Source organism: Gymnoscopelus microlampas (genome assembly GCF_963454915.1).
Source record: "Gymnoscopelus microlampas genome assembly, chromosome: 15".
Lineage (NCBI taxonomy): Eukaryota > Metazoa > Chordata > Actinopteri > Myctophiformes > Myctophidae > Gymnoscopelus > Gymnoscopelus microlampas.
This window is the reverse complement of record NC_139952.1, coordinates 26,821,454-26,838,718: the sequence shown is the minus strand read 5'-3', so window position 1 is coordinate 26,838,718 and position 17,265 is coordinate 26,821,454. Positions and strand designations below refer to the sequence as shown.

The 17,265-nt window shown below is 39.6% G+C and overlaps 2 protein-coding genes across 2 annotated transcripts; one reads left to right on the top strand and one right to left on the bottom strand.

Moving 5' to 3' along the window:
- Positions 1-7,552: 7,552 nt before the first annotated feature.
- LOC311061149 (cellular retinoic acid-binding protein 2-like) lies at positions 7,553-11,320 on the bottom strand. The gene is made up of 4 exons (XM_084079699.1): positions 11,110-11,320; positions 9,477-9,655; positions 8,099-8,215; positions 7,553-7,916 (listed from the first exon to the last, which is right to left on the bottom strand). Exons 1-4 carry the CDS (start codon positions 11,189-11,191, stop codon positions 7,866-7,868), a joined length of 429 nt encoding a protein of 142 aa, XP_083935825.1. The 5' UTR covers positions 11,192-11,320; the 3' UTR covers positions 7,553-7,865.
- Positions 11,321-14,199: 2,879 nt separating this feature from the next.
- LOC311061872 (small ribosomal subunit protein bS21m-like) lies at positions 14,200-17,032 on the top strand (the record flags this gene model as incomplete). The annotated part of the gene is made up of 2 exons (XM_084080573.1): positions 14,200-14,282; positions 16,473-17,032. The coding sequence occupies 2 exons, from the start codon at positions 14,200-14,202 to the stop codon at positions 16,651-16,653; spliced, it is 264 nt and encodes an 87-aa protein (XP_083936699.1). The 3' UTR covers positions 16,654-17,032.
- Positions 17,033-17,265: the final 233 nt, after the last annotated feature.

The following is a 17,265-nucleotide window of genomic DNA, read 5'->3' as shown; positions in this document are numbered from 1 at the left end:
TCCAGGAAGTACGCCGTCAAATCTACACATCCCATAGGCCGGGGGGAGGTCGGTCGCGCTGTGATTGGATAGTTGGTTGTCAGGTTAGTTGCCGGGGGGGTGTAAAAGCTCATTGCGTTCAAAAATAGCAGATACATACCGCGGCACGATCTGCTATTTTTGAAAAATCGTGAAAATGGGTGCATATCTTTGAATCTATCTATATTTAAACAACATGTTTAACTCAAATCTTTGCTTCTGGAGGTCCCTGTCACAACACATTTTCAGATGGGGTCCACAGCCAAATACATATCATTTTGGGGGTCCTTGACATGAAAAAGTTTGTGAACCACTGCATTAAACAATCAACCACAATCACAGCTGAATTAACCTAGGGTTAACATTGCTACCTCTTATTAAAGATTTCCCAGAGAAAAGACGGGAAACAATCAGGCTACCTCTGTCACCGTAACAACCAACAACTAATCCAATCACAGCGCGAACATCTGTCCAGGCTATGGGAAATAGACACAATGGGCCTGTCATGTGACCGCTGCGGCAGAGAAACACGTGGATCCTCGGGGGGGTGTGACGATGTCATGTTTGTTTTCATGAGGGGAAAAAAACGCCCTAGTCATCAAATAATTCAAGAAAATAAATGTATTTTGTTTGCAACTGTACTATGGCTTACTTATTTTCTTTTGTCACACTGAAAGGGTGTCATCTGTGGCAGGTCTTTTTAACCACAGCAGAAAATGAAACAGTGTAACTTCAGGCCAGACAAAGCCAGTCAGGAAATTGATTAGTGGTGGAAAAGGTACTCACAATTATTATGTTGAAGCCAATACTTTTTTTACTTTCACTCAAGTACATTTTGAATACCGAACTTTTACTTGTACGAACAGAGTATTTCTACATTGTGGTATTGATGTTTTTAAGTAAAAAATGTGAGTACTACCACCACTGGAAAATCCCCACCAGAAGGCGTCAGTGTTGTGCGTTGAAAAATCGATTATGTTTTAAAAGATGCATGCAGTTAAAGCTGTAGTATGTTTTTGTTCAAATAAGACGTAAATAACTCTTTATTCGGATATAGCTATGTTTGTTCAGTAACAGGAGTCCGCCTGTCTCTCCAGAACTTCAGAAAACAGAAAATGCATTTTTCAGGTTGGATACAATTTTTTTTCCAATCTGGAGAGAGAACTCATACCCATGGAAGTCCATTGGTCCACAAGTGAAATTGTCAGTGCTGGAAAAAGTACTCATTTTGTTTTACTGCAATGCAGAAATACTCTGTACGTAAAAGTCTGGAATTAAAAATGTACTTAAAGTACAAAAGTAGAAAGTACTTAAGCAGAATGTCCCATTTCACAGGTTCAAAATATATTAAAAAATCTTTTGAAAATAGCCAAAATATATATAGGGCTGAAGTCGTTACTAGTGTGTTTTGTAATAATAATCAAAATCTACAAAGTATACTAGTAGCTAAAGTTTTCAAATAAATGTAGTGGAGTAAAAGTACAATATTTGGATCCGAGATGTAGTGGAGTATAGAAAATTATAGAAAATTATAGAAAAGTATAGAAAATTGGAAATACTCCAGTAAAGTAAAAACACCTCGAAATTTTTTTAATGTACTTAGTGACTTTCCACCACTGGAAATTGGATGTGATGAAACAAAGAAGTAAGCAGACAAAATGTGGGACGGGACAAGCTGATTAATGGGTACTCTCTACTGTTTGGCTCAAATTGGCAACCCACCTGAACATTTATTTTACGTGTATTAAAGAGCTGGAGAGATGGAGACTGGAGAGACCCCTGTTGAACACTCTTTAGCAGAGGTCTTCAACGGGGGGTCCGGGGTGGGACCACTATAGGGTGTCCTCAGAGTTACTTACTACAGGGGGCCCGCCAAATCTTTATGTGATAGAAACACTTTTTATTCTTACATGAATGCACTTGAACTCTAGCATCCCTATTCTGAGCAGAACTTTAGCCAAAAGTAGCAGGCATTGTGAGCTTGTACATTGGCTATTTTCAGCAAAGAGGTTTGAACTTTGGTGTAAAAAGAGCAGACCAAGTAAAGAGCCATCCATCAAGTTTACTATGTATTGAGGGTTTAAGTGGTTAAAGGTCTGAAAATACACATGAACATATTAGAAAGATGTGTAAACAAATACATCAAAAATAGACATTTATTTACCCAACACTGATGGCAGTGCTGTCAAACAAGTCTATGAAGCTATCTATGAAATCTATGAAAAAGTTTAATCTGCAACACAATTTTATTCAATATGTAGTGGGGGTTGGTGTTTCATCTGTCTCTCAGCTAAGGGGTCCTTGGCCTGAAAAACATTGAAGACCCTTGCCCTATCGCAATGATTACTATCGGAATGTAGAACTTCAACTTTTTAACAAAGAAATATTTTTAACCAAAACATATTGAAGATATATTCTGCCAGATTGGCAAAAGAGACATTCCGTCTTTTATTGCAGGTGTTGCAAATAAAAGTGTCCCCCCAAAAAATGTGACAAAGGATATAACATAGCCATAGTTGTTGCAAGTAGCAACTAGCTGCGTTGAGAATCATTGGTGTGGACTGTGGACTGGCCTTTTCACAATACACGTGAAATGGTTAGGTGTGTGTGCGTGCGTGCATGCGCGTGTGTGTGGGTGTGTGTGCGTGCGCGTGTGTGACCTGAGGAATGCAGGGAAGTCCTTCTCAGTCACATTGGCACACCCCGGGTTGCTACTCTATTGACCTGGCTCCTGCTGTACTGTACACACATGTGACACGTTTTCCTCCAGTTCATCATGCATATAGAGTAGGAGAGTTTATTGTACATATAAAGACAAGATTGGACATACCTCTTGCAATCCTATATGGTGGAGGTTAGCAGGTTACTATTATTCATTATTATTATTATAAAACATGATGGGTGTCAAAACTTAATCTTTCAACTTTTTGGTCCATGACAAGAATAACAAGTATCATTCAAATTAGGTCCCAGAATCACCACTTACATGTTGGATGAAGGATATCCTACATAGCCTAAAAGTCTTCAAGGAAGTATGTGTTTTGTAGATACATATTATTCATGCAAACTAGAACCGGCTCTCAGACACATGCACGGACACACATGCACGTGCGCACACATGCACACATACACAAACACCCAGACTCCAATGGATTTCCATTCCCTAGTGCAGGGGTCCTCAATGTTTTTTTCAGGCCAAGGACCCCTTAGCTGTGAGAGAGATAAAGCAGGGACCCCCTCCACTACATAACTTGCAGATTAAACTTTTTCATAGACTTGTTTGACAGCACTGTCATCAGCGTTGTTTAAATTCATGCTTTTTGTTCATGTGTACTTAAACCCTCAATACTTAGTAACCTTTGGCTCTATACTTGGTCTGCTCTTTCTCCCCTCTACACCAAACCTCTTTGCCAAAAATAACCGATCTGCAAGCGATGCGTAGTGAGCTTACAGATCTGCTATTTTTGGCAAAATGGTCCACCTCAGAATAGGGATGCTATGCTGTTTAAGTGGTTAATGACAATATTTTAAAAAAAGGTTCCTATCACACCAAGATTTGTTGGACCCCTTGTAGTAACTCTGAGGACCCCCTAGGGGTGTTGGACCCTCTGTTGAAGACCCCTGCCCTAGTGTTCATCCTTTGCATGTCAACAGCAGTAAAGCTATGAGAGCAGGCCTTTGCTTCTGCGGTACAATTCACACTGTGGTCTGACCCAGTGGTGGAAAGTAGTACATTTACTCAAGTACTGTACTTAAGTACAATTTTGAGGTATTTGTACTTTACTTGAGTATTATTTCCAATTTCCAATACTTTTACTTGTACTCCACTACCTCTCAGAGGGATCTTTTTTACTTTTACTCCACTACAATTATTTGAAATCTTTAGTTACTAGTTACTTTGTAGATTTTGATATTATTACAAAACATAAATTAACCACTTAAGCCCTATATACATTTCGGCCATTTGAAAATAGCCGATCTACAAGCTTGAAATGTGACATTCTGTATAATGAGTACTTTTACTTTTGTTACTTTAAGTACATTTTGATGCCAATACTTTTGTACTTTTACTCAAGTAAATTTTGAATACCAGACTTTCACTTGTAACAGAGTATTTCTACATTGCGGTATTGATGGAGTTATTTTGATTGATCATAATTTGTCTAGTGCCCTTAACCTGCTTTAAATGTCAAATTAATATAATATGTCAAATTAATATAATAGCTGCTCATATTGGCTTAAACTCTGTCATGTACTATTCTGCTATTTCTCTGTCTATGCAAGGTCAAAGTAGTTACAGGCCTGTTCTGTGGCTATCAGTTGTTTTGAGAACACTGTATCTCGATGTTCTTCTCTGCGCTAACAATTCCTTCAGCGCCACTGAAGTCAGCACTGACCAGTGACAGGTCAGACCCGAGGTCAACGTGTTATTCGAGACATGTGGACGCTGTTTGTTCAAAGATAAACTGTCACACCATCTTCATCATCTTCATCATCTACCATCATCATCCTCATCTGACGACGACGTAATCATCACTATCCACCAATAGCAGGAGGACACCTCTAACGGCTGGACGCTTGATGTATCTTCAATGATGTCATATGTTTATGTTACTGGACGCTGTTAAAGTCCAGTGCTTTCTCTGTTTAACGGCAGAGAGAGACGACGACCGATGATGCCTACCACTGTGATACTGTAACCTTCCCACTCTCTCTGTCTGAATACAAGATATTTTATTGCACCCAATGGCTGCCTGTGTCCTGAGTCTGGTTTTTCTTTATCGCCTTTTATGAAAATGTTCTAATACTTATATGAATATCGATATGATGTTTCGCCCTGTATCGATATCTATATATCTGGTTGATAAGGAAAAAACCTACTTTAACAGGTATTGATACTTTTACTTAAGTACAAAAATTGAGTACTTTTTCCATCACTGTGTCTGACCCCTTGTACGGCCCACTTAGGTCTCTTTCAATCTCTTGCCGCTGCAGTCATGTGGGGTCACATGGGTGACTGAAGGGTGGTCATATGATGACAAACATTGAACAACACATACACCACAAGCATGCACATCATACTACACACTTTCTGTCTGTCTCTCTCTCTCTCTCTCTCTCTCTCTCTCTCTCTCTCTCTCTTACGCATACACACACACACACACACACACACACACACACACACACACACACACACACACACACACACACACACACACACACACACACACACACACACACACACACACACACACACACATAATGAAAGAAGATATTTCTGAATAACGTTGACTCTTTACTCTCTAATTTGTTCATTGCATTGTATATCATTTTTTAAATATCAATCAAAGAATGGCTTTGATTGTTTGTGTTTGCACCAACAGCATCAGCCCATGAGTCATCATTTCTCAGAATGACTCTGTTATGATTGGTTGGTCCAGATGGCCCAGAGTTAGAAGTTGGAGTTGGGTGCCTCTAGGTCCTTAAAACCACAGCATTCCACAGCCAATCAAGCGATGTGAGGCTCTATGACATCATAGCTTGTGGAATGATTTGACAAAAGGGTTGTGCGTGTGTAAAGTGACCTCGGCAATGGGGAAGTACCGGATGAATATGCCTAAACTGTCCCTGTGAGAATAACGATCATTAATCAAACTGTACATTTAACCTGAATTGGATAATGTGTGTGTGTGTGTGTGTGTGTGTGTGTGTGTGTGTGTGTGTGTGTGTGTGTGTGTGTGTGTGTGTGTGTGTGTGTGTGTGTGTGTGTGTGTGTGTGTGAGTGTGAGTGTGAGTGTGAGCGTGAGCGTGTGCGTGTGCGTGTGCGTGTGTGTGTGTGCATGCGTGTGTGCGTGCATGCGTGCATGTGTAAAAGCTGGCATATGAGCTTGCATTCTTATTTCTTACTGACCAAAGATCGTGGTACTTTCCATTCACCTCAGAACCCATCACTGTGGTTTTGTTGAGCATGCATACAATTACATGATTGCCTTACAGTAAAACATCCTTAGTCAATGTGATATATGAGCGAATGCACACAATAGTTGAGGTTGTTTAACCCATACATACTTGCTCAATTCTCACATAATTACTTTCTGTCTCCTTAGCGAGCAGAGGCACCCACACGCACACGCACGCGCACGCACACACACACACACACACACACACACACACACACACACACACACACACACACACACACACACACACACACACACACATGCATAAATATACACAAACATACACAAACATTTGCCCAGCGGGTTTATTGAGAACACACAGGCTGGCGGGGGCCCAGCAGCCCTGCTGCTTGCTCAGCACAGAGTGTATAAACCCAGAGAAGAACTTCAGAAGAGTCCTTGTCTGGCCCGCTGTCTGAAAACCTGGAAAAACCATCAACGCCTGTGAACCGTAGAAGTGCTCGCCTCGGGAAGTGCACTAGAGACCCCAAGGACTGTATTTCACAGTATTTCAAGTTGAAGACTGTGTGACTGAAGCTATTGAGTGAGCTTGAAGCCCTGCATGGAACGCACATTGGCTTTGAGGGCAGGATTTCAAAATCTGTTGAAATGTGTTTGTTTTTGTTCTCGTGAGTGCATGTCTGTTTTTTACCCAGTCAGGCTGAAAAGTGGGATTGACAGAGAGCAACTTGAAGCCTCCTAACAGCTGAAGTGCAAGCCACTTTACACTTTGTGCCTGGTGCAAAGCCAGGGAAGAAGGGAGGAGGGGAGGGGAGGGGGGGGGGGGGGTAATTGAGCTCAAGTAGGTGCAGTTGGGAAAGAAAACGGTGAGAATTGTGCTTCTCTCTGTACACTGAAATTATATATTTTTTCTTTCCCTCACTCTTTTTCCTCACCACTCCCTGTTTTTCCCCCTGTTATTGCCAAGCGTCCCTTTGAATGGCGTTGATAAAATATGGATTGGATTATCCTTGGGACTTTTAAAAGTTCTGTCTGGGCAAATGGAGAGCGATGAAGTCAGAGAGCACACAGAGGACGAGGTATGTAGACGATGGAAGTGGAGAGATGAGGAGGAAAAGAGGCCTGCATGGAAAGAAGTCACGGATCCATGACAAGGGAATAGGAGGTGCAGGGTGGAGCCTGCATGTTTCTGTACCAGGGAGCATATCTTTGATTTCTCAAGAACATTGTGACACAGGGAGAAGAAAAAAAATGGAATCATGCGTGGATCTCAGGATTAACATTGGAATGGCGTGGCTCCAATGAGAGTCCAGCCTGTGTCGTCAGTCATATATGATGTCAGCCGTCTATGATTCCAAATTTGATTTAGATTTCAGCCCAATCAAAGCCTGGTTGACTTCCATTATATAATGTTAGTTAAACATTTCTGAAAGTATAAAACATATGCGTCAAACAATTAGTGGAGGTTGGCCTACTTCACAAGACATTTGGCACTGATCGGTCTAGTAGTTTGCAAGATTAGCTCCAGTCACACAAACAGACACGCAGAACCTCTTATAGATGCCTAGACTTCTGCAGAGCCATGCCATGAAAACAAATGAAACAGCTTGTAATAATATGAAAAGAATTTATTCAATGCTATTAAGTTTCTAAAAACAAGAAATATGCTGTTACATTGCTGCGTGGTACACAGAATAAATACAGCTTTGGTGATGTAGCAAATGAGATCTGCAATATAACATGCAACAACAGAACAACTTTCATTTACATTGACAGATGCCTTGCTGAGAAGTGCACTGTTTGGTAAGATTTAACCACAATCTGGCTGGATGGCAGAATGAGCATGAAAACAGAGAAGAAAACGTAAACAGGCTGGAAGCACAATAATGGAGGAAGGCCTACATGTCCAAAAGTCTAGAACGACTTTCACTCTCTTTCATAAACTCTGCTGCACACAACATCCCCAGCACTCATTGTCTGAAAGGAAGAAAGAAAACAAAGAGACCAAATTAAAAACCTTTGTAGAACCATTCAATCAATGCATGTCTCAAGTGTCATCTACATTTTTGACTTAAAAGTGTTTCTAAATTCCCTTTACACAACTGCAAATTCCCCAAATGTAAAAAAAAAAGGTCCTGTATCAGTAACAACAGAATTACCAATATCAGCTCTCCATCGTTAGTCAGTTCTCGAGTCCATGCTGTCTTAGGCCCCTCCCCTTTCTGTAGGGTCTGTTCACAGCTGATCTTGCTGTCTGTCTCCCATTTAGGAACGCTCTGCAGGGATATAGCAACACAAATAGAGAGATGTTGTCATTTCAGTTCATTGAGCAATGTCAAGGTTATGTCCAGCTATAAGGTTTTCTCACATCTAACGGAATGGCTCAGATAAATGAGCAGTTGTTGCTGTACGATGTCAATTGTGTACATTTACATTGAATCCACACAGCAAAATCCTGAGCTTAAGCTTAATTCTCAGAGTGTAAAAATGTACACAAGTCCTTTTATTTCAGGAATATACTCAGTGAGATTCAAGGTCCTCACACCATGTCCTACCCATTGTTCTTGAATCATACAGTACAACGTAGGTTTCAGCTGCAGCTCTTTGTACCTATCACTGCATGTTACTGTATGCTGTAGTCTGTTTTGTCCTTCAACACTCACTCAGCATCCAAAAATGAAGAACAGAGCTCTGTCTCATCACCAAGAACAGCGCTCACATTACACACAAATGACTCCCATATGTGTCTTCTGTACAGACCTCTGGCTTAACAGGCCGTAGTGGTCTTCTTGGACAAATTTCTTTACCTGTATCTGTTTGCATTTAGCTTCGCATTGCATTGTCTGCATTGTTGAGAGCTGCAGCAAGCTTTTCATTGAACTGTAATCTGTGTAACTACTGCATTTCACAAATAAACTTGAAATGTGCATCTACCAGAGTCATACATGACTGTAAGAAATGGAGTGAAGCAGAACCATTTTTCAATCTCCTTTCAAACTAATTAACATATTTTATTGCCCAGTCATCTGTTTTATCTGTCTGTTTTTGTAATTTGAATTATTCTTTTATCCCAGTCTTGCATAGCCAAACGAGAGCTCTCCGCCTACTCATACTGTATGTCTGGGTAAATCTAAATTCAATGAATGGGCTTGGACGCCGGAGAAAACCAGCAGTAACAAATCTACACCCTACACCCACTGCATAGAAAATCAATCCTGATACCATCCCATATGAAGAAACACCCTAAGGTCTTTGCATTGATTCTGTGATGCTGTTATTTCTTTAATCTCCTAATTGTTTCCACACAGTTTTAGTCCATTCACTGAATTTAGATGTCACTAGACATATCAGTAGGTGGAGATCTCTGGTCGTCTGGCTTTGTGAGACCTCTTTTCATCTGTGCAATTTTACTTAATACAAAGGACATTACATTGCACTACAAATGTACTACATAAATAAAGTTTGATTGATTGATTGATTGATTGATTGATTGATTGATTGACATGAGGGGTGGTGCAGAGCAAATACTGCATTTACAGTGCAGGGGCGTCCGTCTACTGTGGCCTCGTTGAAGGACTGTCCCACGGTGAAGGAGATGCAGGTGGTGCGGACGCTGGTGGATGTCTGGATGGACAGGCTGTCCCCCTGCTGGGTGATGTCCACTGCCGGGCTGGAGGCCGCCGCTACAGCAATCTTCCTCAGGAAAATGTTCACACCTGCCCACGAGGGACCATACATAAACAGGACAAGAAGACATATATGATGAATGACCGCACCTTCTCTGTGGTCACTGATTTATGAGAGATGGAAAGGAAATCATGGTGGGAGACTCATGATTTCTTTCTCATTCCTCCACTCATGGAGGTAGAAAACCTGTTTTATACACATCACCACAGCTGAACGTCTATGTGATGAATATATGACCTGACCCTCAACCCCTTTCTTCTGTTGGTTTCAACTGGTTTTAGAAAAAAAAAATACCCACATCTGATTCTGTTTCTTGCAAGCCGGTCCATATTTGCTTCTGGAATGGTATAACAAGCCGACAGCACGCACACGCACACACACACACACACACACACACACACACACACACACACACACACACACACACACACACACACACACACACACACACACACACACACACAGACTCCCGGAGCGAGCTGGTGAGGCCCAAGGCAATGAGGGAATAGGGCTCAGTGCTAGCTGGCTGAGGGGGCCCATTTGGAGGCTTAGTTCCGTTTACACTGGCTCTAATTACAAACGCATGAGGTCCTTGCCTCAGATGAACGGAAATCTAACATTCTTCCACAGGCTATTTGTCTTCACATTTTTAATGGATGCCACTGGCTGGCCCAACTATGACCCCTTTCTCCGGGCACAAAAAAGACTTGTACTTCTTTAGTATGCTGTCTCATAAAGGTATGCTGTCTCATATAAAAGCATACAGAAATTCACTGTTATTTTAACAGAGTATTTTTAAAAATCCTATAAGGATCCATTGAATGGGTCCATTTGGTTAAATCTTTCCACTCCAAGAGATATGTTTACATTGAGGATTTTACTTTGGAAGAATATCTTTTGAGCACACTATCAAGCTAGAGCCATCTATTGTGAGAGAGGGGTAAAACTTGAGTGATGTCCCATGCCACATGCACACACCACTCCAGGTTGACATTAAAATGTGAACAAAAGCCCAGTTCCTAAAACGACAAAGGTCCTCATTTGAGGAACTGGACTTTTGTTCAAGTAATTGACAGGTTGTTGTTTGATGAAGGGAGTATGCTTTTTATGGCTATGGCATGTTGGATCATGTTGAATTTGCATGATGAACTGTAGCCTACATTAACTTTGCATATAACAAATAACATATTTAGGCTACATATTACATGCATGTTTGTGGGAAAATGTTCAGGAATCTTGGTCCAAAACTTTCCAAACGTTGCCATGACGTTTTCTTCTAAAACTACTGAAAACAAATTAAACACACACATTTTTTAAAAATTAAATGACCCACATATTTTCGACAAAGTAACATTGTCTTTAAAACCTTTTTTTTTAATGAACTATTATTAATCATTGTATTTCTTTTTTTCCAGCAATCTTGATGCCAGCAGTAGGCTACATTTCGTGAGAACAGAGGACATATTGGCATGCAATCACTCACCTAGTGCTTTCAAAAGTTCCTCAAAATTTTCCGAGGTTTTCATTTTCCACTTGCCGGAGAAATCTGTGATCTTTCTCTCCATTGTAGGCTATTATTACACGCAGTTCAGAAAACGAAAAAATACCGTTACTGCCGAGTTTTTTTAAATCCTTGACGGATCTTGTGTCTCTCGTTCACCCGGCTCTAATGTGCGTGCGCCCTCCTTGTCTGTGCGCTTTGACGCAGTCAGTTCGGTCATTGGCTTGGATTTTGGTCCAGCCTGTGTAACTTTGGGCGGTGGCAAGAATTAGATCATAGCTAGGCTATTTGGTAAAATCTCCCAGTCCCTAAAGTCAATCTATCTGTCAGCATATGTCAGGAGTTTGATGCATATTTTTTCAACGACAAACAGTTAGTTGTGTTAGCACTTCATTTGGATACAGGATAGGTGGCCACTAGGGACATCTGGGCACCTCGATGTGAAATTGGCTATTTTGTCCAAAATGTTGAAAAATAAAATATTTGAAAATTAGTCTTAAGTAAAGTAAATAATGCATGATGTGAACATGCAAGGTACATCATTATTAGACTTAAATGTATCCTTCAACTTCTTGTTTAAGCCCCAAAATGACTGGACATAGAGGTTTGTAGCAATTTGTAGCAATTGTAGAAATATTAGACCTTAATTGACGAATGTTTAAGCATGGTTCTAATCATGTATACTTTACTTTACTTAAGGAAAACATTGCCAAATTAGCATAGGTGCCCAGATGTCCCTAGTGCCCACCTATCATGTTACCCTTTATTTATGCCAACTTGTGATTCTGCTTTTCAGAATTGAAGTCTAATGAGACTTTTGATGTTAATTAATTAAATAGCCTATCTGTTAGTGGCAGAAGATGTGTTGGTCCTATATGCAGATCACTAAACAAGAATGTGGTACTGGTACAGAGGATTAACCTTTTCATTGAATACTTCCATGTGGAAAGAAAAGAACCAACCATCCACAGACAGATGTGAAAGCAGATGGGGTTAAGCCCCTGTGGGATGTTTGGGGTTGGTGTTGTAAACTGATGTTTGGGGTTGATGTTGTAAACTGATATGCGCACGCGTGCGCGCGCGCGCACACACACACACACACACACACACACACACACACACACACACACACACACACACACACACACACACACACACACACACACACACACACACACACACACACACACACACACACACACACACACACACACACACACACACACACACACACTCACACAGCAGCCAAGAACATTTCATCAGGACTGAATCAGAAGTGATACCTCTGGAAACATTATACCACATTCAACTGTCAAACAGTAGGAGAAAGGAGATGGCATCCATGCAGAGTCATGGCATTCCTAGTTTAGACTCCCACTTCAAGCAGCAGAGTAACTAACGTCAAGCCAATTAAGCTTAATGTGTATTACGAGAAAATTCTCCAATAAAAGTACATTTGAATCTCAATGAGGCCTAGATGCCATGAGAGCCCAACACTCACCGCTGGCTGACCTCAGTAGGTGCTATTATCTGTATGAGATTAAGAGACACAGGGGATGAAGGAAAGAGATGAGAGCAAACAAGAGGGAGACATGGCCCTGATAAGAAGATCCCTGGACAACAAAAGTCTCTGTTTCTATGACAACAGGTAGAGTTTCATAAATCTGTTGGGTTATTATGCTCTCCCTGAGTGAGGGCTCAATTTGTATGGAAAAGAATCACTGTGAAGCAATCAGTGCAACATCCATCTTTGGTTTCCTGAGATTTGGGGAGGGGTATAGAGGGGAAGAGGTCATAGGAGCAGAACAGATTCACTTAATACATATCTAAATTAACACATTTCATCTCAAATATAACATTCAAAAATATTTACACTATGACACACTGTGAGCTTGTAGATCGGCTATATTTTCAAATAGCCAAAGTATAAAATATGGCTTCAGTGGTTAAAGACATTAATTTAAAAAGTAAATTGATCAAGAGCAATCAGGCATATTCACCATGCATGTCTTTAGACAGCACTATCATTGGATAGGCCTAAATCAAATTACAGACATCAATAATAACTAAGTTACAATAATTTGCATGCTGATGGTAGGATGTTAATCAGATGTAATTTTCATAGGCTTACTACGCCTATGATAAAAAGAAAAAAGAAAGAAAGTAAAGAACAACAGACCATCTAGGGTAGAGCAGTGGTTTTAAAAGTGGGACCAGGGTTCTTTGAGTGGATTTCCAGTAAAATGAGAAGGTTTGATTTTACTACAATTACATTTCCATGACATTATTATAATAAAAACATATTTGAGAGACAAATGTATCAATATCACCACTAGGAATCTACGTTCAGCATAATTTAAACCACAACACCTTTCAGATCAGACTCCCTATGCTACTATGACAGAATCATTTGAAATGGGGGTCTACATGGCCAAGTGAAAGTCAATTGAGGGGCTATGAGATAGAAGTAGTGGAAACGGCGCCATCAAGTGTTGAGTTATTATAGGGTAATATCCAGTGGTGTAAAATAACTTAAACTAATGTACTACTCAAGTATTGTACACATTTCTTCTACCCCATTACATCTCAGGCTCCACTACAATTATATGAAGCTTTAGTTACTAGTATACTTTGTAGATTTTGATTATTATTACAAAACACACTAAACACTTCAGCCCTATATACAGGTATATTTCGGCCATTTGAAAATAGCCAATCTACAGGCTCACAATGCGTTGCGATGTGACGCAATCTATTTTCAAACGATTTTTTTTACATTTTGAACTTGTGAAATGGGATATTCTGCATAACGGGTACTTTTACTTGTGTTACTTTAAGTATATTTTGATGCCAATATTTGTACTTGTACTTTTACTCAAGTACGTTTTGAATACCGAACTTGTACTTGTAACAGACTATTTCTACAATAGGGTATTGGTACTTTTACTTAAGTAAAACATGTGAGTACTTCTTCCATCACTGGTAATATCTACCAGGCGGAATCTTATCGTTTGCTGTAGCCTGCAGCTTCGTTCCCACCCGAGCAATGTTTGGAGCTACACCGGTTTCAACATGGCGAACCATCTTCGCTTCGTCGCACGGACAGTGATGGTTCAAGAAAGCAACGTTGATGCAGCTTACAAGGCTTTAACCAGGTCTTTCTTCATTTACATCTATTCCATTATTCAGGGTCTTGGTAACAAAAACAGTCAAAAGAAACGAGAAGCTTAACGTTACTGCGTTACATAACAACTTACCCTAACGGCTCAATGTCACGTATCCCTGTATCTCTGTCTTAAAGGGCCAGTGCATGTATCAATTCGATCAATTCATAGTATAATTTGACAAAACCTTAGTGTCTCAAAGTGTCAATGGTGTAAAGTAACTAAGTACATTTACTCAAGTACTGTACTTAATTACAATTTGAAGTATTTTTACTTTACTGGAGTATTTACAATTATCAATAGTTTTACTTCTACTCCACTACATCTTGGAGGCAAATGTTATACTTTTACTCCACTACAATTATTTTAAAACTTCAAGTTACTAGTTACTTTGCAGATATACATAATTATATTATAAAACACACATTAACCACTTAAGCCCTATTTTATACCATAGGCTATGCGACGATTTGTGAGCTTGTAAATCTGCTATTTTCAAACATTTTGTACTTTCACTTTTGGTACTTTAACGATGCCAATACTTTTGTACTTTTATTCAAGTAACATTTTGAATACAGGCCTTTTACTTGTAACAGAGTATTTTTATATTGTGGTATTATAATAAGTAAAATATCTGAGTACTTCTTCCACCACTGCAAAGTGTCATTGTGGAAATTTGCTTAAATGTCCTTTGAAAAACGTCCTCTGGTTATGTACAGAATCAAACATAGGATTGTAAGAGGAGAATGGGACCATGTTTATTGTCATCACACAAGCTTTTTTGTTGTTTTTTCACCAAAATATGTTCTCTTGAATTTTCTTTATTAATGTTGAAGAACCAATATCTAGATAGCCCCTGATATTCACAAACATGTATTGCAGAAAAATGTAGGAATATACTATTAATTAACTTAACCGTCTTGGAAACCATTATTACTCCTGGCGATACATGAATCCAGGTTGAATATGGCTTTAAAACTCTGTCCCAGTCATCATATTGTCATTATTGGTAAAAATGGAGGTTCTCAAATGACAGTGACCTTACATTAAGGCATTGGATTGGTGTTTGGTTAATTAACGAAGTGAAGTTAATGTTAGGCACTGTCAGTATGTCTAAATTTAAGCATAGGTTCCACAAGGCAAATTCAGTTATTCAGTCATGACAGGTGTTGTTAACCATGAAGATGTCCTTTGAGAGACTACAATCTAAGTGGACTGTCTGACGACCCATTCATATTGACAGCTGAGACAAGCTGTCTCTATGTGCCAAACTAGTTCAGGGAGAATGTTTAGGTTGTGTCACATCCTCCTATTCTAATGGTAAATAGAATGGATGGATTAGCAGCTATCCATTCTGATACCCACCATTATAATGGGAGGATACATCACGCAATGCATGCAGGGTATGGCCCGTTAACCGTTCGCAGGACCATACCTGGTCAGCATGCATTGTGTGTAGAGTCGAGCCAAATGCAGTGCAGTCTCAGTTAATAAACTCCTTCCCAAATCAAACCTTAACCAAAAGCAACCCATGCGTACAGCCCGGTACACTTATCCATCTCTGATGGTTGTTCACACAATGCATCATGGTATTGACTTCCAAACCTATGCATTCTAAAGGCTACTGCTTTGTCACTTTCCGCAGAGTTCTGTACCTTCATTGTTGCTGGGCACTGATTTGGATATTTCTTAACTAAGAATAGGAATGCAATTTTTTTCTCACTATGCTGTATTGGATATTTTAGTTAAAAACTGGATATAATTATTTTGATATCAATCAAACTTTTCCTGAGTTTAAATTATTGTGCTGATGTTTAAATGTAAACGCCAGGCAGAAAATAGCAATTGCCATCCAGCAAAACCTTATGACACTAATGACATTTGTTTGGATATTTCAGTTAAAACAGCATGCAAGAAAGTAACCTTTTTGATGACTGGTTTATTTTGACTTTGTTGTCATCTTTGTTCTTTTTCTTGAACTAAAAACAAAGACGGAAAAGTCTAGTGTTACAAACAAGCAAAATAGAATGCAGTATTATCACCCATTCTTGAGTATTTATAATCCTTAATGTTCACACGCACAAGCCGTCTAGGAGAAGAAAATGTATGCTGCCTGTATCAATGATGTGAACTTCAATGTCAGACAGTATTGTCAACTCTTGAATCTTGATACATTTCCAGGGTCCTGGCCCATGATGGGATCATCGATGCAGTGAAGCGCAGGCGTTATTACGAAAAGCCTTGCAGAGAGAGACAGCGGAAAAACTTTGAGAACTGCAAACGGATCTACCATGCTGACATGGCCAGAAAGATCTCATTTATCTCAAAGACACACAGACAAGATGCCTGGGTGGGTTGCTAATGAAATGAAAGAAATAAGATAATGATGGAGAACATTATCAATGGACCTGTCATTATAAGGCCAACAAGATGGAACGCCTAAAAACGAATGCACCATACATCAAAGTGAAAGCTGGAAAAATTGGAATGAGCCAGGAGAAAAATTCCATATCTCAACAGACAGAATGAGATGGCAAAATTTGCAATGCATCATACTCATTTGTTTCTGCTGGTTATTTCTTCCAGTAATGTTTGGTCATTGTTCTTGCATGCATATGTGTTGTTGTAATATTGTTGGTGGTCATAAACACATTGCTCAACTCTTGGGTTAAATTCTTGTACTCGACATCTGGAGTCTCTACAACATGATTCTGGAGGGGAAAAAAAATAAATAAACTGTAATTCAGTAATCTAAAATGTTCTCATATTTCTTTTTTTTTCTTTCCATTTAGCAAGAAATTCCACCGTTGCTTCCCAGTCCCACTGAGAAAACAGTTATCTGGTATTTTTTCAGATGGTGCAGAATTACAATGAAAGGAATGAATTTTTATATTGTCCCAATAAAGCTTTACAAATACTTACCAGACACAGATACAGTGTAGCGAACAAGTAGGTGCCCTAATTAATTCCACAG